This window comes from Macaca nemestrina, chromosome 18 (genome assembly GCF_043159975.1).
Source record: "Macaca nemestrina isolate mMacNem1 chromosome 18, mMacNem.hap1, whole genome shotgun sequence".
Classification (NCBI taxonomy): domain Eukaryota; kingdom Metazoa; phylum Chordata; class Mammalia; order Primates; family Cercopithecidae; genus Macaca; species Macaca nemestrina.
Window position 1 is genome coordinate 20,585,417 of NC_092142.1, and position 22,322 is coordinate 20,607,738.

The window sequence follows — 22,322 nt, forward strand, 5'->3', positions numbered from 1 at the left end:
AAGACATTTACATGTAAAGAAACTATATTTCACTCTACCAACAGAAATAGCTGTCATAAACCAAGCAACCGTGTCATCTTCTCAAACCGTTATCACCATTTCATAGAATTACTGTTTTTGATGGTCCATGAGAATTCACAGTTCACACCAGAAAGAGGTAGGATACATTTATACAAAGTATGAAAGGAGGACAAAAAGGAATAAAAACAGTGCACATGACAAAATAACCTTTAAAAAACACAAAGGCATCATACTTACGAATACACCTATGGTGGGGGCAGAAAATGTGTCAAAATGTTAGCAATGTTGATACTATGCAGAGGGAACAGTGTTTATTTTATTACTATTATTTCGATTTCACTTTATGTTTGAGAATTTTAGAAATAAGGAGAAAATGGGCTTCAGACAACTATATGAGTATGATACTGTTTTTATAAAGCTCAAATTTAGAAATTATTGGTAGTGCATACATGTAAAGATCAACTTGTATGTAATTAACACAGGAAATCAGAACACAATTCATCATAGCAGTTACCTATGGAGAATAGAAAAGTGAAGGATCACATAAGTATTCTGTTTACAATATTTGTAAACTTTTCATTTAGAGGCTTGGCTTATAGATGCCATTATGATATTATTCTTAAAATTTATAAATAAGGCCAGGTGCCGTGGCTCATGCCTGTAATCCTAGCACTTTAGGAGGCCGAGGTGGGCAGATTACTTTAGGTCAGGTGTTCGAGACCACCCTGGCCAATGTGGTGAAACTCTGTCTCTACTAAAAATACAAAAATTAGCCGGGTGTGGAGGCATGCACCCAGCTATTCAAGAGGCTGAGACAGGAGAATCGCTTGAACCTGGAAGGCAGAGGTTGCAGTGAGCCAAGATCGTGCTACTGCACTCCAGCCTGGGTGATAGAGTGAGACTCGGTCTCAAAAAAAAAAAAATATATATATATATATGCATAAATATTATACCATATAGTCTTTGATATGAGTCAAGTATTTTTAAAACATAATTCTAAAGTATGAGAAATGTAAAAGATGAAATAATAGTAGATATAATGGTCTACCCAGAAATCTGAAATAATCCCCTAATGAACTATTAGATTCTATAATAATTAATGTGGTTGCTGAACTCAGAATAAATACAAACATAAAATTCAATTGCATTTCTATACATCAATGACAAAGACTTATAAAATGTGATTCCGAAAAAGGGAGAGTTCAGTGGCCAAAACTAGAACAGTTTGAGCAACAAAATAAGGTAGTACTGGATTATAACCCAAAATATAACAAATAATATCTGTAAGTCTATTTTGATTTATTAAAGTAATTCTGATATTTAGTTTGACATCTATTTAAATGATGTTCAAATATATCTATCCGAATTCAAATATATAATTTCTAGTATATAAAGGGAGAAGAAAGGAAAAACTTTATAGCAGAGAAAACTGAAAAACACCACCTCAATCAAGTGACCAAGAGCAACGTCAGCAGTAAATAATTCGCTTTGAGTGTATGGAGCTCTCCTTTTAAATATGATAAAGATTGAATTTTACCTTTGCGGTATTCCTTCCAAAAACCCATAACCTCATTCTAATCATGAAAAAAACCTCATATAGATCCCAATTGAGGGTCTCCCAGATCGTATTCTACAAAATACCTGACCCCCAGTACTCCTCAAAAATGTCAATGCCATTAAAAATAAGAAAAATCCAAGAAACTATCACAGCCAAGAGGAACCTAAAAGACATGGCTATTAAATGTAATGTGGTATCTGGATTGGAGCATGGAACAGAAAAAGGACATTATATTTTAAAAACTAGGAAATCTGAATAAATTAGGTACGTTAGTTATAATAATGTATTAATGTTCATTAATTGTAACATGTATCTTACTAGTATATGTTATTAGAGATACTGGGTACCAGATATATGGAGCTCTCTACTCTCTTTACAATTTTTCTGTAAATCTAAAACTATTCTAAAATATCCTTTTTTAAAACAAGGAGAGGAGAGTTTATAATTTTCTTATAACAGGATTTTTTTTTTTTTTTTTTTTTTTGAGATGGAGTCTTGCTCTGTCATCCAGTCTGGAGTGCAATGGCCCTATCTCAGCTCACTGCAACCTCTGCCTCCCGGGTTCAAGTGATTCTCCTGCCTCAGCCTCCCAAGTAGCCAGGATTACAGGTGCCAGCCACCACACCTGGCTAATTTTTGTATTTTTAGTAGGGACGAGGTTTCACCATGTTGTCCAGGCTGGTCTCAAAGCCCTGACCTCAGGTGATCCGCATGCCTCGGCCTCCCAAATTGTTGGTATTACAGGCGTGAGCCACTGTGCCAGGCTATCATTTTCTTATAACATGAATTCTGTGCCTTTTATTCATGAACTTTCCAAGAAAGTTTTACAAGTGTCAGCTAATGGTCAGTTTTACATTGTTTAAAAGCGAGTGTGTCTTCTTTTCCAAGAGTATTTGTACTTTAAAGCTTTCTTCTAATTAGCAACTTGAGATTTCACATTTCTGAAAGGATTTGGGATATATTGTTCATAGTAAGCAATGATTATTAGACATATAAATAAATATATTAATATACATATGCTTACTTAATTACCATGCATTATGTTAATGAAGGTGATCTTCAAAATTTATTGTTCAAATGGCATTTTTGTAGCAGGATAAGTACTTCTCACACTAAATACCTTGTCTCAATTTAGTCTAATATTTGATTTTATACTATATTTTTTCTTTGTTGTTTTCCGAGTTCTTGTTCATTCATAGTATCAATGTTGTGCACTAAGATTAGCTGTCTTGCATTTTCTTTTTTGCCAATTTCAGATACTGAGAAGAATATTTATTCTTTGAAAGAGCCTATGATTGGAAAGTATTTGATTGACATGAGTACTGCAGGCTTTATTTTCCTTGTGTTGATTTTCTTTTGGGAGACTACTTCATGGAGACTAAGAACATTCCTCAATCAATACATTTACTTTGGTATCTACAAGCGATACAGGAAAGTAAGTACTCAAGTGTGGAATAATTTAAAAACAACTCTAAGAGAATTGAAAATTAGGTCTGAGAGGTATGTATCTATATACTGTTACCTTAGCCAGCCTGGTGGCATGCTTCTATGGTCCCAGCTACTCAGGAAGCTTGGAAGTTATTTGATGAAAGAAAAATCTGTGTCTACAAGATTGTATTTTCTTTTTTTTTTTTTTAATTTATTTATTATTATTATACTTTAAGTTCTAGGGTACATGTGCATACACACACTGGGGCCTATCATGGGGAGGGGGGAGGGGGGAGGGATTGCATTGGGAGTTATACCTGATATAAATGACGAGTTGATGGGTGCTGACGAGATTGTATTTTCTTAACCTATATTGAGATAGAATTACCTCCACTAAATTGCATTCTTTTTGTTGGTCATTTCAAAGGTCCAGATTTTGTCTTTATGAATTTTCTCTAATGCTGACTATTTTCTATTTCACTGATAATCTAATTCTTTTTCATGGCTGAAAAGTACTCCATTGTGCATAAGTATCATATTTTGTTTATCCATTCATTCATTGATGGGTAGTTAGGTTACTTTAGAATCTTGGGTATTGTGAATAGCATGCCTGCTATGGGTCTGTCACGTACGGCTTTTATTATGTTGAGGTACGTTCCTTCTATACTCATTTTTTAGGGTTTTTATCATGAATGGATGTTGAATTTTATCAAATGTTTTTTCAGCATCAATTGAAATGATTATATAGTTTTTGTCCTTCATTATGTTGATATGATGTACCACATTGATTGGTTTCTGTATCTTAAACCATCCTTGCATCCCTGGGAGAAATCCTACTTGGACATGATAAAATTATCTTTGTAATGTATTGTTGAATTCAGTTTGCTAGTATTTTGTTGAGAATTCTTGTATCAGTATTCATCAGGGATATTGGTCTGTTGTCTTCTTTCTTTTTTTATGTATCTTTTTCTGATTTTTATTACTGCCTTAATTTCATTGTTTACACAAAGTCGTTCAGGAGCAGATTATTTAATTTTCATTTAATTGTAAGGTTTTGAGCAATCTTCTTCATATTGATATCTATTTTTATTGCACTATGGTCCAAAAGTGTGGTTGGTATGATTTTGTGGGGTTTTTTTTATAATATGTTAAAGACTGTTTTATGGCTGGTTGTGTGGTCAATTTTAGAGTATGTGCTATGCACAGATAAGAAGAATGTGTGTTCTGTTTTTGAGTAGAGAGTTCTGTGGGTGTCATTTAGATTCATATGGTCAATGTCGAGTTCAGGTCCTGAATATCTTTGTTAATATTTTGCCTCCATGATTTGTCTAATACTGTCAGTGAGGTGTTGAAGTCTCCAACTATTATTGTGTGGTTATTTAAGCCTCTTTGTGGTCTCCAAGAATTTGCTTTATGAATCTGGGTGTTCCTGTGTTGGGTGCATACATATTTAGGATAGTTAGGTCTTCATGTTGAATTGAACCCTTTGACATTATGTAATGCCCTTCTTTGTCTTTTTTGATCTTTGTTGGTTTAAAATCTGTTTTGTGTGAAATTAGAATAGCAACCCTTCTTTTTTTCTGTTTTCCATTTGCTTAGCTTTTTCTCCATCTCTTTACTTTAAGCCTGTAAGTATCACTGCATGTGAGATGGATTTCTTGAGTATAGCATACAGCTGAGTCCTGTTTCTTCATCCAACTTGCCACCCTGTGCCTTTTAATTGGGGTATTTAGCTTATTTATATTCAAGGTTAATACTGATATATGCGAACGTGATCCTATCATCATGTCATTGGCTGGTTGTTATGTAGACTTGATTGTAGAGTTGCTTTATAGTGTCAAGGCTCTTTTACCTAAGTGTGTTTTTGTGATGGTCTTTCCTTTCCATATTTAGCACTCCCTTCATGACCTCTTGTGAGGCAGGTCTGGTGGCAATGAATTCCCTTAGCATTTGCTTGTCTCAAAAGGATCTTATTTCTCCTTTGCTTATGAAACTTAGGCTGAATATGAAATTGATGGTTGGAATTTCTTTTCTTTACCAATGCTGAATATAGGCCCCCAATCTCTTCTGGCTTGTAGGGTTTCCACGGAGAGATCTACTGTTAGCCTGATGGGGTTCTCTTTGTGGGTGATCTGTTCCTTCTCTCTAGCTGCCTTTAACATTTTTTCTTTCATTTTGACCTTGAGAAATCTGACGAATATGTGTCTTGAGGATGGTTATCTTGTATAGTATCTCATAGGGGTTCTTTGCTTTTCCTGAATTTGATGTTGGTGTCTCTAGTGAGGTTTGGGAAATTTTCATGGATGATATCCTGAAATATATTTTCCAAGTTTCTTGCTTTCTCTCCCTGTTTCAGTGACAGCAGTAAGTCATAGATTTTATTTCATTACATAATTCCATATTTCTCAGGTTTGGTTCATTCTTCTTTGTTGTTTCTTCTTTATTTTGTCTGACTCAGTTATTTCAGAGAACTGGTCTTTGAGGTGAGCTTCTTTCCTCAGCTTGCTTGATTCTGCTGTTAATCCTTGCAGTTGTATTATAGAATTCTTGAAGTTTGTGCTATAGAATTCTTGACGTGAGTTTTTCAGCACTATAAGATCAGTTTGATTCTTTCTTAAAATGGCCACTTCATCTTTCATCTCTTGTATTGTTTTATTGTATTCCTTAGAGTCCTTGGATTGGGTTTTTACTTTCTCCTAAATTTTGATCATCTTTGTTCCTATCCATATTCTGATTTCTATTTCTGTCATTTCAGCCATTTCAGCCTGGGTATGAACCATCACTGCTGGGGAACTAGTGTGGTTGTTCGGAGGTAAGAAGATACTCTGGCTTGTTGAGTTGCCAGAGTTCTTGCACTGGTTCTTTCTCATCTGTGTGGGCTTGTGTTCCTTCAATATTTGAAATTGCTGTCCTTTGGATGGGTTGGTTTTTTGTGTTTTTTGTTTGTTTGTTTTTTGCTTGTATCTTTTTTTATGCCCTTGGGGATTTGATTGTGGTATAAAGTAGGTTCAGTTGACTGCTTTGTTTCTGGAAGACTTTAGGGGGCTACGTCGCAGCTCAGCACTCTTGGGCTGCATGCTCTATCTCTGAGGAGTTGGTCCTGGGCCCATAGCTTTGTTCTCTGGCCCCTGGAAGTTAGGAATCTGCTGCACTGGAGGGGCTGAAGTGGTCCCAATTCACTGGCCGGAACACTCCAAGGAGTGGCGTGGGCCAAAGCACTTCACTGGGGCAGCGGCAGCAGGATCCTTGCTTGCTTGCCTGTGCCAGCAGCCACAGCGGTACAGCGAGGTGCACACGCCTCAGCTGATTGGGGTACTGTCAGAAGCAAGGCTGCCGCATACCTGCTGAACTTTCACAAGTTACAGTGGTGGTGTGGCAAGGGCGGGGTGCTGGCGGTGAGGGCTGGGATTGGGGGGTTCCAGTGTTGGTGCTCACACTCATGCTTGCAACAGTGATGGCGAGAGTGGGGCACTGGTGAGCATGGCGCTGTTGGCCTCCGTGGTGCTTGTGCTCCCAAAGGCAGCATTGGCAGCACAGGGTGGATGAGGCTGCCAACATCCTTGTGCGCATTTGTAGCAGCAGTGGGGTGGCACCAGGGCGTGGGGTTGCCAATGTCTGCACGTTTGCGCCGGTGGCGGTGTCAGCGTTGGGGGTTTTGAACATCTTTTGCATGTTCAACCATTCATATGTCTTGTTTCAAAAAATGTCTGTTCAGGTCTTTTGCCATTTTTAAATCAGATTATTTGTTTTCTTACTATTCTGTTGTTGTAATTGTTTATATATTTTGGATATTAATCCCTTATGAGATAAATGGTTTGCAGATATATTCTCCCAATCCATAGGCTGTCTCCTCACTCTATTGTTTATTTTACTCTGCTGAAACTTTTTAGTTTCATGCAATTTTATTTGTCTATTTTTGCTTTTGTTGCATGTGCTTTGTGGATTATTTGAAAAAAACCTTTGCCAGACCAATGTAAAGAAGCTCTTACCCTGTATTTTCCTCTAGGAATTTTGCAGTTTCAGGCCTTAAGTTTAAGTCTCTAATCCACTTTGAGTTCATTTTTTTTCTATTGAGTGAGATAAGGGTCCAACTTCATTCTTTTGCATGTGGATCTTCAAATTTCCCAATAGCATTTATTAAGGAAACTGTCTTCCTCGCTGTGTCTTTTGGGCACCTTTGCTGAATATATTTGACCTTAAATGCATGATTTTATCTCTGGGCTTTCTGTTCTCTTCTGTTATTCTGTATGTCTGCTTTTGTACCAGTACTGCATTGCTTTGACTACTGTTACTTTGTGGTAGATTTTGATATCAAGTTGTGTGATGCCTGGAGTTTTGTTCTTATGTGCTCAAGATTTATTTGGCTATTTGGAGGTATTTTGGGGTTTCATATGAATCTGAGAATTGTCTTTTCTATTTCTGTGGTAAGGGCCATTGGAATTTTGATAGGGATGGCATTGAATCTGCAGACTACTTTGGATGACATAAATATTTTAACAATATTAAATTTTCCAATCCATGAACTCAGGATATCTTCCATTGATTTTGTCTTCTACAAAATATTTAGTCACTGTTTTATAGTTTTCGGTTTGCAGACCTTTCAGCTCTTTCATTAAATTTATTGCTAAGTATTATTATGCTACTGTGAATGAGATTGGTTTTTGGATTTTTTGATAGGTAGTTATTAGTGAATAGAAATATTGATTTTTGAATGTTGATTTTGTATCCCACAAATTTATTAAATTCATTTGTTAGTTCTAACATATTTTTGGTGAAATATTTAGGGTTTTCTATTTCTAGGGTCATGGCATCTGCAAATAGGGACAATTCAATTTACTCCTTTTCAATTTGGATAACTTTTATTTCTTTTTCTTGCCTAATTGCTCTAACTAGGACTTTCAGGACTATGCAGAATAAAAGTGGCAAGAATGGACATCGTTGCCTTATTCCTGATCTTAGAGAAAAAGCTCTCAATTTTTCTCCATTGAGTATGATGTTTGATGTAGGTGTGTCATATATGGCCTTTATTGTGTTGAGGTACATTCTTTTAATACCTAATGTGTTGAGAGTCTTTTCATCATAAAGGATGTTAAATTTTGTCAAATGTTTTTTCTGCATTTATTCATATGAATCATATGTTTTTGTCCTTTCTTCGATTAATGTGGTATCACATTTATAGATTTCTGTTATGTTAAACCATCCTTGTATTCTTGGTATAAATGCCACTTGGTATGGTAAATGATCCTTTTGATGTGCTATTGAGTTTGATTGAGAACTCAATCACATTGCTAGTATTTTGTGAGAAATACTATTTGTGCTAGTATTTTGTTGAGAACTTTTGCATCTATGTTTTGTTATGTTGTGTTTCCACTTTCATTTATCTCAAGATTTAAACTTCCCTTTTAATTTGTTCTTTAACTCATTATTTGGAAGTATATTGTTTGATTTTTATGTATTTGTGAAGTTTCCAAAATTACTCATGTTATTGATTGCTAGTCTGATATCATTGTGATCAGAAAAGATACTTGGTATGATCTCAGTCTTTTGAAATGTGTTAAGATGTGTACTATAGCCTAACATGAACTCTCCTGGAGAATGTTCTGGGCACACTATAGAAGAATTTGTATTCTACTGGTGTTGGATCAAATGTACTACATATGTCTATTAGTTCCACTTGGTCTAAAATGTTGCTTAAGTCCAATGTTTCTGTATTCATTTTCTGAACGTATGAGTTGCTATTTAAGTATGGTATTGAATTTTCCTACTTTCCTATTCTTGTATTACTGTCTATCTCTCCCTTCAGATCTATTAATACTTGCTTTATATATTTATGTGATCTGAAGTTGGGTGCATGTATGTTTATAATTGCTACATCCTCTTGATGAATTGTCTCCTTTATCATGATATAATGACCTTCTTTGTCTAGTTTTACAATTTTTGACTTAAAACTTATTTCATCTAAGCATAGCTACTCCTGCTCTTTTTTTTTTTTTTTGGTTTCCATTTGTATAAAATATTATTTTTATCCCTTCATTTTCAGTCTAGGTATGTCCTTACAGGTGAAATGAGTCCTTGTAGATAGCATATATTTCAGCTACTCTGTATCTTTTGATTGGAGAATTTAATTCATTTAAATTGAACATAATTATTGATGGGTAACTACCTTCATTTTGTTGTTTTATGATTATTTTGTAGATCCTTTGTTCCTTTTTTCTGTCTCTTGCAATCACCTTATTGATTAAATAATTTTCTCTACTGGTATGCTTTAAGTCTTTATTTTCTATCTCTTTTTATCTGCTTTGTTGTTTTGCATGTACCATAAGGCTTCCCAAGAAATTTTTATAGTTATAGTAGGCTACTTTAAGGTGATAGTAACTCAATTTTGATCACATTTTAAAATTCCACAATTTTACTCTTTCTCTTTCCACATTTAAAATTTGTAATGTTACAGTTTACTTTCCGTTATATTATATGTCCTTTAAGAACATACCACATTTTGTCTTTTAACTTTTATACTAAAGTTAGAAGTAATTCATACCGCCATTACAATATTGGAGTATTCTGCATTTGACTGTATGCTTACTTTTACCAGTGAGTTTCATATTTTCATATGTTTTTCTGTTACTCATTAGCACCCTCTTCTTTCATCTTGAAAAAATTTTATTAGCATCTCTTGTAAGTAATCACAATCTTGAGGTCTGGTAGTAATGAAATCCCTTAGATTTTGTTTCCTGGGAAAGCCTTTATCTCTCCATTTATGAATGACAAGTTTGCAGGGTATAGGATTCTTGAATGACAGTTTTGTTTTCCCTTGAGCACTTTAAATACATCATCCTACTCTCTTCTGGTTTGTTAGATCTCTGTTGAGAAATTCGCTGCTAGCCTTATTGGATCTCCTTTATATATGTTATTTGCTTTTTTCTCTTGCCACTTTCAAGATCCTCTTTTTGTACTTGACTTTTGACAATTTGATTTTCATATGTCTTGGTGTAGTATTGTTTAAATTTAATCTGATTGAACATATTTGACCCTCCTGTACCTGGAAATGTATAACTTTCCCCAAATTTGTAAAGTATTCTGCTATTATTTCTTTAAACAAACTGTCTAACCATTTACATTTTTCTTCTCCTTCGCTAACTCGTATTTGCTCTTTTGATGCTATCTAATAAATCCCATAAGATTTCTTTATTCTTTTTCATTATTTTTAATCCTTTTCCTTTTCTGTCTGTTTTCAAATAACTTGTCTGCATGTTCAAATGAATTACAGATTCATTCTTTTGCTTGATCAAGTCTTCTGTTCCTGCTCTCTACTGCAATTTTTATCTCAAATTTGTTGTATTTTTCAGCTCCAGAATTTTTGTTAGATTTTTTTAAAAAATAATTTCAGTCTCTCTGTTAAATTTCTCATTTGAGTCATTATTGTTTACCTGATTTAATTGACTTGTTCATTGTTGTTATTATATTTTCTTGAAGTATGTTTGACATTCCTTAAAATGATTATTTTGAATTCTTTGTCAGACTATTTGTGTATCATTTTGAAGAGTGTCAGCTCCTGGGAGAGACTTGTGTTTTTTTGTTTTGGTGTTGGTGGCATTATGATCTCCTTTGTTCTTTATGTTTTTGTTTGTTTGTTTGTTTTTGTTTTTGTTTTTGTTTTTGCCTTACTTTGATGTATGCACATTTGAATAAGTAGAAACTAATTCCAATTTTTGTAGATTGGCTTTTTCCAGGAAAACCTTTTACCTGTCAGCTGTTCCGAGATTCTGAGCAGACTGTTTCAAGTACAGATTTGCTGCTGGAGTCTTTGGGCAAGCTGTTCTTTTGCCAGGGATAGCAGCTAGGTAGGTATGGTGCCTGGGACCATAAGGTTGGTCCTGAAGCCTGTATCCCCTGGTGGTCCAGGTTATTAGGTCTACTGGGAAAAGATTGAACCCAGGGTCTGCTAGAGCATGGGACCATAAGGGCCATCCTGAAAGGTGAAGCCAGCCTGGTGCTAGAGCCAGCATGGAGCCTGGTTCCATGGGCGCTGGTCTGAGTTCTAAGATCATGGATGCTGGCCTAGTACCTGGAGCCACTGGATCTGGCCTGGAACTTATGACTATGGGAGTCAGCCAAGTTCTGGGTATGGTTCAGAGCCCAGGGCCACTGGCACTGTCCTGGCCCTGAGATAGGCCTGGAGCCTGAATCTGTAGGGCTGACCTGGTATTAGAGTGGTTTGGAGACTGCTTTGGAGACTGGTCCATAGCTTAGGTTCTTTGTGGAGATCAAGTCTGTTTCACTGGACTGGAGCCTGCGACCACAGGGGCTGCTCTGTGCCCCATCTGTGGCCTGTATCCACCGAGTAAGGCCTGAAGGCTCAGTCTGTGAGTACCAACTTGATGACTAGGGCTATGAAGGTCAGCCTGGTGTTGGGGAAGTCCTGAGGTGTAGGGCTGTGGGAGCCAGCTCCACACTGTGAATGGTGGGGTGCTCCGGGGACAAAATATGGCCTGGATCCTGGGACTTTGGTATCTGTCCTGGTGTCCGGGCAGGACTGGAGGCTCAGTACTGTAAGTACTTAAGTACTTGGAGTCTGGAGGATATGGGGACCTGACTGGTGCTGTGGTTCTTTTGGAGTGTAGCATAGCTACTCATAAGTCACACTTTGTACCTCACCTTTAGGGGCCTGGTAGAAATAACTCTAGTTATGGCTCTAAAACCAAAAAGGTATGGAGGCGGGTCCTGAGAAGAATCAGCAATGTTTTGCAAGACATCTACTTCAGGGGAGGCCATTATAGTTTTCTTAGACAAAGCAGTGTTAATTTTTTTTTTTTTTTTTTTTAGATGGAGTCTCATTCTGTCACCAGGCTGGAGTGCAGTGGTGTGATCTCAGTTCACTGCAACCTCCACCTCCTGGGTTCAAGTGATTCTCCTGCCTCAGGCTCCTGAGTAGCTGGGACTATAGGTGCTTGCCACCACACACAGCTAATTTTTGTATTTTTAGTAGAGACAAGGTTTCACCATGTTGGCCAGGATGGTCCCAATCTCCTGACCTCGTGATCCACCTGACTCGACCTCCCAAAATGCTGGGATTACAGGCGTGAGCCATCGCGCCCTGCAGTAGTGTTAATTTTTTTACATAGGTATAGAGAACCTGCTTCTACTGGCAAACAAGTCTCATAAGAATGTAGGAGTTCATCGTTCCCAGCTTCATCAGAATCTTCTCATTTGTCCACATTCTAGTCTTCAGGATATCATTCCTTCCTAAGCAATGCCTTCACTTTAATGGTAGTTACTCTGCAAAGTTGGGAATTCAATTTGTGTTGTAATTCAGCCACCCACAGAATGAGGCTGTGGGATTTTTTTTTTTAGCAATCTTAGCGCTGTGGCTGTATGAGTCTCTTTCTTGACAGACGTAGACATTTAAGGACATTTATGTAGCCCTTCATCTGGAAATTTGAATCCCTAAGCTTATCCTTTTCTTTCCCTAGTTTGTCCTGCAAAATTAGAAGCATCTAGCTAATCTCATTATGCTTGTTAGTTTGACAAAAATCATACATTGACCAGTATCATACATATGGATACATGGTCACCCAGTATCTTGCCTCTTGTAAGAATTTGATTATGAGTGTCCAGTGGTTTCAGATCTTTGTTGCCACATCAGTCATGGACTATCAGAGAGAGAGAGATTGATTGAGATTGAGATTTTAAGAAATTGGCTCACATGATTGTGGATGCTGTTATGTTTAAAATCTGAAGGGTAGGCTAGCAGGCTGGAGACCCAGGGAAGATTTTAAAATATTGTAACCACCCAACGAGTTCTCCTTTCCCACAGCCAAGACCGAGCTGATTTATCAAAACAGGAGAATTGCAGTAGAGAAATAGTTTAAATCACAGAGCTTGCTGAATGGGAGACTGGAGTTTTATTATTACTCAAATCAGTCTGCCCCAAAACTTGGGGATTGGGATTCTTAAGGATAACTTGGTGGGTAGGAGGTCAGAAAGTGGGGAGTGTTGATTGGTCAGGTCTGAGATGAGATCTTAGGGAGTCAAAGTTGTCCTCTTGTGCTGAGTGAGCTCCTGCGTGAGGGCCAAGACCAGATGGGTCAGTTTATCAATCTGGGTCATGCCAGCTGATCCATTGAGTACAGGGTCTGCAAAGCATCTTAGGTTTTAACCTAAGATCAGTCATGTTACCCACAGAGCAATTTGGGGAGGTTCACAATCTTGCAGCCTCTAGCCAAATGACCCCTAAACCATGATTTCTAATCTTGTAACTAATTTGTTAGTCCTGCAAAGACAGTCTAGTCCCCAGGCAGGAAAAGGGTTGTTTTGGGAAAATATTGTTATTGTATTTGTTTTAAAGTTAAACTACAAACTAAGTTCCTCCTAAAGTTAATGCAGCCTATGCCCAGGAATGAGCCAGGACAGCTTGGAGGTTAGAAGCATGATGGAGTCTGTTAGGTTAGATCTCTTTCACTGTCATAATTTTCTCAGTTATAATTTTTGCAAAGGTGGTTTCAATATCTTTATACCAACATCTAGATTAGTGTTTTACCAAATATCTGCCTGTTATGGCCTAACCAAGTTGACATGTAAAATTAACCATCACAACAGCATATAGTTGCAGCTTTAAAAATCCAGTCTGACAGTTTCTGCCTTGTGTTTGCATTGTTTAATCCATTCACATTTAATGTCATTATTGATATAGTTGGATATATTTTCATTTTACACTTTTTCTGTATCATTTGTTTGTTCTTCTGTTCATCCTTTGCTGCTTTCCTTTGCAATTAGTGAAAATTTTATAAAGTAACATTTCAATTCTTTCAATTATTTTTTCACTATGTTTTTTGAGTAATTTCCTTAGTAGTTGTTTTAGGACTTGCAATATGCTTCGCTTATCAAATCTACTCAACTTATTAAAATCTACCTCAGTTTAATGCTAAATTAATTTCAGTGAGATATAAAAACTTTATTCCTATATATCGGTATTATCTATTATTCCTCTTTTTTCTATTATTATACATAGTACATCTACATGTTATAGACCCAGCAATACATTATCATACTTATTACTTTATGTAATGTTTTGTCTTTTAAATAAACTAAGAGAAGAATGGACAGCAAGTATGTATTTTTAGCCCTTGTTATACTAACCATTGTATTTACCATTTCTGGTTTTCTTCATTTGTTCCTATGTATTTGAGTTACCATCTAGTGTCATTTATTTAGAAGAACACAGATTTGCTCACTCCCACCTTCTTTGTGCTATTATTGGCAAATATATTATATTTCTCTGTGTTATAGGCCCAAACATACAAAAAAGTATATACATATCATTTTGTACAGTTAGTTGTTCTTTAAGTCAGCTAATGGAAGAAAGGAGAAGAAACATGCATTTATGCCATTTCTTAATTCCATAATTGTCTTTATAAGCATGGATTAAATAATTATTTATTATTGATATTTATTCCATGTCTTTATAAATATGGATTCAAATTTCTGTCTGGGGTCAATTGCTTGTGACTGAACAACTTCCTTTAGGATTTCCTGTAAAGCAGGTCAGCTAGCAACATTTTCTTAAAATTGTTATCTGGTAATGTCCTTATTTTGCCTTTATTGTTTAAACATAGCTCTGCTGGACATAGGATTCTTGGGGATAGTTTTCTGTTTGTTTGTTTTTGTTTTTTCTTTCAGCACTTTGTACATGTCATTCCCCTGCTTTCTGCCTTCTATTGTTTCTAATAAGAAGTCAGTTGTCAACCTACTGGGGTTCTTTTGTAGGTTATGAGTGTTTTTCTCTTTCTTATTTCAAGAGATTTTTTCCTTGTCTTTGGCTTTCAGCAAATGTACTGATATATTTATGTATAGACGTCTTTGTGTTTATCCTGCTTGGTGTACGTTAAGCCCCCTTGATGTGTAGGTTAATATTTTTCATCATATTTAGGACGTTTCTAGCCATTACTTCTTCAAAAACTTTTCTGTTCCTTTTTCTACTTTCTATTTGGCATACGCATTATGGGAATATTGATACACCTAATGGTGTCCCAAATTCCCCTGAGACTGTTTGTTTTTCTTCATTAGTTTTCTTTTTGTTCTTCAGACTGCATTGTCTCTTTCTGCCGATCTTCATGTTTGCTAATTCTTTCTTCACATCTACTATTGAGCTCCTCTACTGAGTTTTTCATTTCAGTTATTGTACTTTTCAACTCCAGAACCTATATTTGGTTCCTTTTTAATAATCTGTATCTCATTATTCTCTGTTTGATAAGACATTGCCATAATACCTTTCTTCATTTCTTTAAGCATGGTTTCCTTTACTTTTAGAATATATTTGTAATGGTTACTTTAAAGCTTTTGTCTGTTACAACTGATGTCTGGTCACTTTCACAGTTTCTGTTGCACACAACAGAATGTGTGTTATGTGACACTAATAACACACATGTGTTATGTGACACATAAAAGTTATGTGACACAAACTTTTATTTTTTTTGCATGTGTTGTAATTTTTTTTTAACTGAGCTCTGAACTTTTTTGATAATATAGGTTGGTAACCGTGGGTACTATTCTCACCAAGGGAGTTGTTGCTGTTTGCTAGTTTATGTTTAGTGACTTGCTGAGCAGTTTCAGTGAAGTCTTTCCCTTCCTGTGTGAAGCCTCAGAGGTTGTTCCTCAGAGGGTGCAGACCTGGGCATGGGCACAGTCATCCCTGGATGACAGTGATTTTTGCAGGGTTCTTGACTGTCTCTTTTCATGACTACATCCAGCTATTAAACTCCACTAAGTTTAATATTAATCCAGCTATTAAACTTGACTAATCTCTTATTTCTTATTGGTTTCAACAATGCCCTGGGGTGTGAATTTCTCCAAAAACTGATCCAATTAAATTATATGGGTAATTTGAAGTCAGGGTTTAAGCTTCATCTTTACCCCAGGAGGGCTCTTCGTAGCTTTTTCCTTGGTTCTTTTCAGTAAACTACCTAGCATATGGTTTGATTTATACCTGTAATGGAGCTAGCTATCAGTCACCTCTTAATTGCTTTCCATCAAAACTTCCTTTTTTTTTTTTTTTTTTGAGATGGAGTTTCACTCTTGTTGCCCAGGCTGGAGTGCAATGGTGCAATCTCAGCTCACTGCAACCTCCCACTCCCGGGTTCATATGATTCTCCGGCCTCAGCCTCCTGAGTAGCTAAGATTATAGGTATGTGCCACCATGCCCAGCTAATTTTGTATTTTTAGTAGAGACAGGGTTTCTCCATTTTGGTCAGGCTGGTCTTGAACTCCTGACCTCAGGTGATCCACCCGCCTTGGCCTCCCAAAGTGCTGGGATTACAGGTGTGAGCCACTGCACCTGGTCTGTTTTTTACAGCATCCTTAGGCTTTAACTTCCTCCATCCTCTGTTTCAAATTAAGTCAATTAAATTGGGGAGAGCAGAGGTGTTCTCTGTCTTATGGCCCAACTCTCCCCCTGGGCAAAACCTCTGAGCTGGGATAATGGAATGCTTTTCTGCTTCAGGGCTGGATGTTCAGTGGAGGACAGTAGTCTCTGGTCTTCTTGGTTTGCCTCTCCAAGCATAAAACCCTTTCCCTATGAATGAGCCAGGGCACAGTCCCCAGTATAGCACCTCATGCCCAAGGCAGCCTTCACCTTATGAGTAGGGGCTGAGTCGAAGAAGGGAGACCCAAAGTCATAGCTATACTTACCCAAAACATAACCTCTGCAAAAGGTTGCTAAGGATGGGATGAGAAATGCTAACCTTCTTCCCCTTATAGAAATATACCTTAGCCGTTGATTGGAAGCTGGGGGAAAAGGGAGTCTAATATTTTTGGCTGAACCTGCCTAGAGTAACATTCTGTCACACTGGCCTGTGGGAAGGGAGGAGAGGATGTGGACCATGGATTTCACTGTTCTTAACAAGTCTAATAGATCTCCTTGAATAAATGTTTCTTCATTTGCTGTATGCCCTTAGGATCCGCTATGGTTTGAATGTGTTTCCCACATTTCATGTGTTGGGAACAGAACCCCCAATGTGGCAGTATTGAAAGGTAGGGCATTTAAGAGGTGATTGGATGCTGAGGGCTCTGCTTTCATGAATGGATTAATCCATTGATTAATGGATTGATGAGTTAACATGGAGGTGGAACTGGTAGCTTTATAAGAAGAGGGAAAGCAACCTGAGTAAGTATGTTAGCATGAGATTAAGTATGTCAGCTCTCTCACCAGGTGATGTTCTGTGCTGCCTTCAGACTCTGTAGAAAGCCCCCACCAGGAGTAAGCCCTCACCAGATGCTGAGCCATGCCTTTGGACTACCCAGTCTCCATAATTGCAATAAATAAATTGCTTTTCTTTATATAAATTACCCAGTTTTAGGTATTCTGTTATAAGCAACAGAAAATGGACTAAGACAGGATCATTACTAAAGGCTTTAAGTGGTTATATTTTAAAATAACTTTCACCAGTTTCACTGGGGTACAGATGTACAGACCTGTTAAACTGTTATTCTGGAAGTCTCAAAATTATTCCATATCAAGTCTTACTGACTTTTTCTCTCTCCTTCATAAAACAGAGTCAGTTCTTATTATTCTTTCTATATGTTGAACATTCTGTGGTTGTAACAAATCATATTTGTTTGATCTCAGTGTGGCTTCAGTTTTTCATGAGGTGTCTGATTCACCTCATGAAAAAACAAGTTATGTAATCCTAATTTCTTAATCTATAGAAAACAGAAATCAATGTGTTCTGAAATAACTGGACAAAAATGTCTTGAAAATTATGCCAAATTTCTGCTCTAACATGTTTGGATCAGTTTCCTGAAACTACTTGGTCTAGTCAAGGTGACTAAAGAGCATTAATATCTGCAACATTTATCTTGAAAACATAGACCGTGGGGTCCAGTGAGTTTCTTAGGAAAAGTCCTTTTAAATCTTGCTGAACTTCTTAGCTCCCATTCCCTTCAAAGGGCACTTATCATTACAAACTCATTACTGTTATGTTTAAAAGCTTTTTTACTCTCTTGAGATGATTTTCTTCTTAAGGATCCAGGTGATAAAATCGTTTTTCTGTTTTAAATGCTTTAAGTTGTCTTTCAAAGTATTAAAGTACACATCGTAGCATGTTAATTCATAGTCTCTCTACCATCTGAGTACCTTTTTCCTCTCCTCTGGTCCTCACTCTTCTTTCTCTAGTGAATTATTCATTACTCACAACTTATCAAATTATACGTGAGCGCTGAAGTGCTATTCAAGAAGTCTCTTAGAAATGACTCAAACTTTCTGTTTTAACATCTTTTAATATTATCCCTCAATTTAGCTTTTATGAAGCCACCCAGGCTAAAACAGATGCCTAAAGGGTATCTGCCTCTATAATTTTTGTTTTGAAAATACAGGAGATAGTGTCCAAGGAATTATCTGGGCAATCTGAAGATGAAGATGTACAAAACGAAAGAAAGAGAATCCTGGAGCAGCCTCAGGAGTTGCTGGATTCTATAGTACTTGTTAAAGAACTCATAAAGGTAATATAATTCAATGGCTAACATACACTGGCTTCATTTCTACTTACAAGTGTGCCACTGGTGCCAAGGGCTCACTGTGGTTCTTTGGGCTCTATATGTATTCTCCCAGTAGAACAGAAGAGTTATTATGAAACTGTCTCAAGTAGTGATCCATAGGGGTCTGAGATATTACTAATTGTACTTTACCTGTAAGTATTCTTTACTGAATTGTGTTTCCTGGATTTTTTTTTTAAGATATATTTTAAGTGCCCAGCCATTCTGGCTGTAAAAAATATCTCCCTTGCAATCCAAAAGGGGGAGTGCTTTGGATTGCTTGGATTCAATGGAGCTGGAAAAACAACTACTTTCCAAATTTTGACTGGGGAAGCGAGCCCTACCTCTGGAGATGTGTTGATTGATGGCTTTAGCATCACAAAAGATATCCTACAGGTAAGAGGCTGTTACAGTCTAAGATGTGAGAAGCATAATGAATGACTCAGGTTCAAGTAACAGGAAGATAGCTAGGGAAGGGAGGTGGGAAATATGGTATGTATTGATATTTATTTTGTTGATGCCGTCAATGGATTCTGGAGAGGGAAATAAACTTTTGAAGAGTGAAGCAGTAAGAGCAGAATCTAAAACAAGAGTGTCTTCTGTGTTCTTTGTTAAAGTAAAAGGCAAGTTCTTTCAACATTACATCTAACATATGCCAGACAAGGTATGGTAAAGGTGTAAGAATGGTAAGGCTAGGCAGAAGGAGAAGATGACCTGCAATTCAGTTGCACCTGAGGCCTTGCTCCGTCTTACTGAGAGCTCTGCAGCAAGATGGCCTTTCACAAGTCCCCCAGGTAAAGCAAGGTCACTAGCCTTTGTATCTCTGCATCTGCCAGTCATTGGCCACACATGCCACCTGGAAGAGAGGGTGTAACCTTGGAAAGAAGCTAAGTGTGGGGAGAATTTCAAGAATAGGAGAATTAGCAAATGTGTCAAACGCCAGGAAGACTAAGGCAAGGTAAAGCCTGGATAATGTACATTGGCTTTAGTAAGTAGAACTTCATTGATGGGGTTGGCAAGAGCAATTGCACTAGGGTTAAGTAGGTGGTAGTAACAAGAGCGTGAATAGTGAATTCATTTCTCCTCACTTCATCACATCAGCCACTATCACCATAGAAGTAGGAAAATGGAGTTGGCAGAGTCTGCATCCTGCGGGATAAACAGTAGTCTAGTTTATTAGTCCGTTCTCATCCTGATAATAAAGACATACCCGAGACTGGGTAATTTATAAAGGAAAGAGATTTAATTGACTCACAGTTTCACATGACTGGGGAGGCCTCACAATCACGGAGGAAGGCAAATGAGGAGCAAAGTCATGTCTCACATGGCGACAGGCAAGAAAGCTTGTGCAGGGGAACTCTCATTAAAACCATCAGATCTCATGAGATGCATTCACTATCACAAGAACAACACAGGAAAGGCCTGCCCCTGTGATTCAATTACCTCCCACCGAGTCCCTCCCATGACAAGTGGGAGTTATGGGAGCTACAATTCAAGATGAGATTTGGGTGGGGACACAGCCAAACCATATCATCTGGTAACCAGAAGTGGAGCTAAAAATGTGGATTATACTTTGAAGAAAGTTAGCTGTGAGGCAAAATGAAGAATGAAAATTCACCCAGATTTGTGATAAGGACAGAAAATATTTCATAGGGTGAATAACTCAAGCACATTTATACTAGAAGGGGAGGAGTTAAAGAAACAGAGGAGGGAGTGATACATGATGGCAGGAGGTGATCTGTTCCTGCCAGGTGGTCCTTGCAAAAAAGTCGGGGGACATGAGGTCTCCCCTAACTATCTTTGTTCATACCATTTGTCCCCTTGGGGAACATAAGGGTGGCATAAAACAGTCCAGTCTCCTGACTGTGAGTAATGGAGAAAAAGTTTAAGTGAATCTGGTACCAAGGAGCAAAAGCTAAATTGTGAACTAAAAAGACAGTTAATACAAAATGTCATATTTTAAAAAAGAACAGGCATATGGGCAAAATGTCAGCCTTTTGCAAGGACTGATTCAAAGTTCAGTAAATCTGAGGGAACTCTTTCAAGCCTCAGAGAATCTCTCCAAGTTTGCTATTCTAAAACATTTATCATATTTTATGTAACAGATGGTAATATTTTCATTTATTCAGACCTTAAAAAATTTTACATTGTCTTTCTATTGTGGTAAAAATGCATAATATAAAAATTGAAAAATGCATAATATAAAAAAGTTCATCTTCATAACTTTTTCCTTAAATTAAATATCTCTACTCATTAAACAACAACTCCTCATCCTTTCATTTACTCCTTTGAATTTGACTATACTAGGTACCTCATGTAAGTAGAGTCATATACTATTTTCCTTGTATATCTGATATACTTCACCTAGCACAATACCTTCAAGGTTCACCTATGTATTTGAATTTCATTCAGTTTGGCTGGGCACGGTGGCTCATGCCTGTAATCCCAGCACTTTGAGAGGCCAAGGTGGGCGGATCACTTGAGGTCAAGAGTTTAAGACTAGGCTGGCCAACATGGTGAAACCCCATCTCTACTAAAAAGACTAAAATTAGCCAGGTGTGGTGGTGTGTGCCTATAATCCCAACTATTTGAGAGGCTGAGGCAGGAGAATTGCTTGAAGCAAGGAGGTAAAAGTTACAGTGAGCCCAGCCTGGGCAACAAGAGCGAAACTCTGTCTCAAAAAAAAAAAATTCATTCAGTTTTATGGCTGATAATATTCCTTTGTATGAGTATACAACATTTTGCTTTTCCATTCATCCATTTATGGTACATTTGGGTTGTTTGTACCTTTTGGCTCTTGCGAATAATGCATCAACATTGATACACAAATATTGCTATTGATTATCTGGGATACATACCTATAGGTGGAATGCAGAATCATATAGTAATTCTATGATTATTTTCATAAGAACTTCTATACTGTATTCCACAGCAGCTGCGTCATTTTACATTCCTACCAGCAATGCACAAGAGTTCCAATTTATCCACGTAATCGCTAACTCTTCTTAATTTTTGTTTTAATAGTAGCCATCCTAATGACTGTGAGGTGGTATCCCCTTGTAGTTTTGATTTGCATTTCCCTAACAATTAGTGATATTGGGCATTTTTTTCGTGTGCTTACTGGCCATTTGTATATCTTCTTGGAGAAGTGCCTATATTAATCATTTGCACGATTTTAAGTTGTGTTGTTTGGTTTCAGTTGCTGTTGAACTGGAGGAATCCTTTATATATTCTGGATATTAATTCATACATGATTTGTAAATATTTTTTCCCATTACATATAACATATGCCAGACAAGGTGCTATAAGGGTGTAAGGATGGCAAGACTGGGCAGAAGGAGAAGATGACCTGCAATTCAGTTGCACCTGAGGCCTTGCTCCATTTTACTGAGAGCTCTGCAGCAAGATGACCTTTCACAAGTCCCGCAATTGAAACAAGGTTGCTAGCCTTTGTATCTCTGCATCTACCAGTCATTGGCTGCACATGCCACCTGGAAGAGAGGGTGTAACCTGAGAAAGAAGCTTTTTCTGCCTTTTCTGGTATCCTTTGGTGCACACATGTTTTAATATGAAGTTCATTTTATCTAATTTTTCTTTTGTTGCCTGTGATTTTGGTGTCCTATCCACAAAATTATTGTCAAATTCGATGTCATGAAGTTTTTCCTCTATTTTTTTTCTAAGAGCTTTAGAAGTTTAACTAACATGTTTAGGTCTTTGATCCATTTTGAGTTTATTATGGTATATAGTGCAAGGGAAGGATCCAACATCAATCTTATTCATGTGAATATCC

The 22,322-nt window shown here is 37.2% G+C and overlaps 1 protein-coding gene across 2 annotated transcripts in view; it reads left to right on the plus strand.

The window, feature by feature from the left end:
* The window catches only part of LOC105485053 (phospholipid-transporting ATPase ABCA3-like), a 178,404-nt gene that overhangs the window by 143,528 nt on the left and 12,554 nt on the right, over positions 1-22,322 (plus strand). For both annotated transcript variants that reach the window (XM_071084222.1, XM_071084221.1), the window contains exons 24-26: positions 2,836-3,014; positions 18,374-18,499; positions 18,734-18,928. In XM_071084222.1, the coding sequence (XP_070940323.1) occupies positions 2,836-3,014; positions 18,374-18,499; positions 18,734-18,928 (500 nt within the window). The remainder of the gene's footprint in view (positions 1-2,835; positions 3,015-18,373; positions 18,500-18,733; positions 18,929-22,322) is intronic.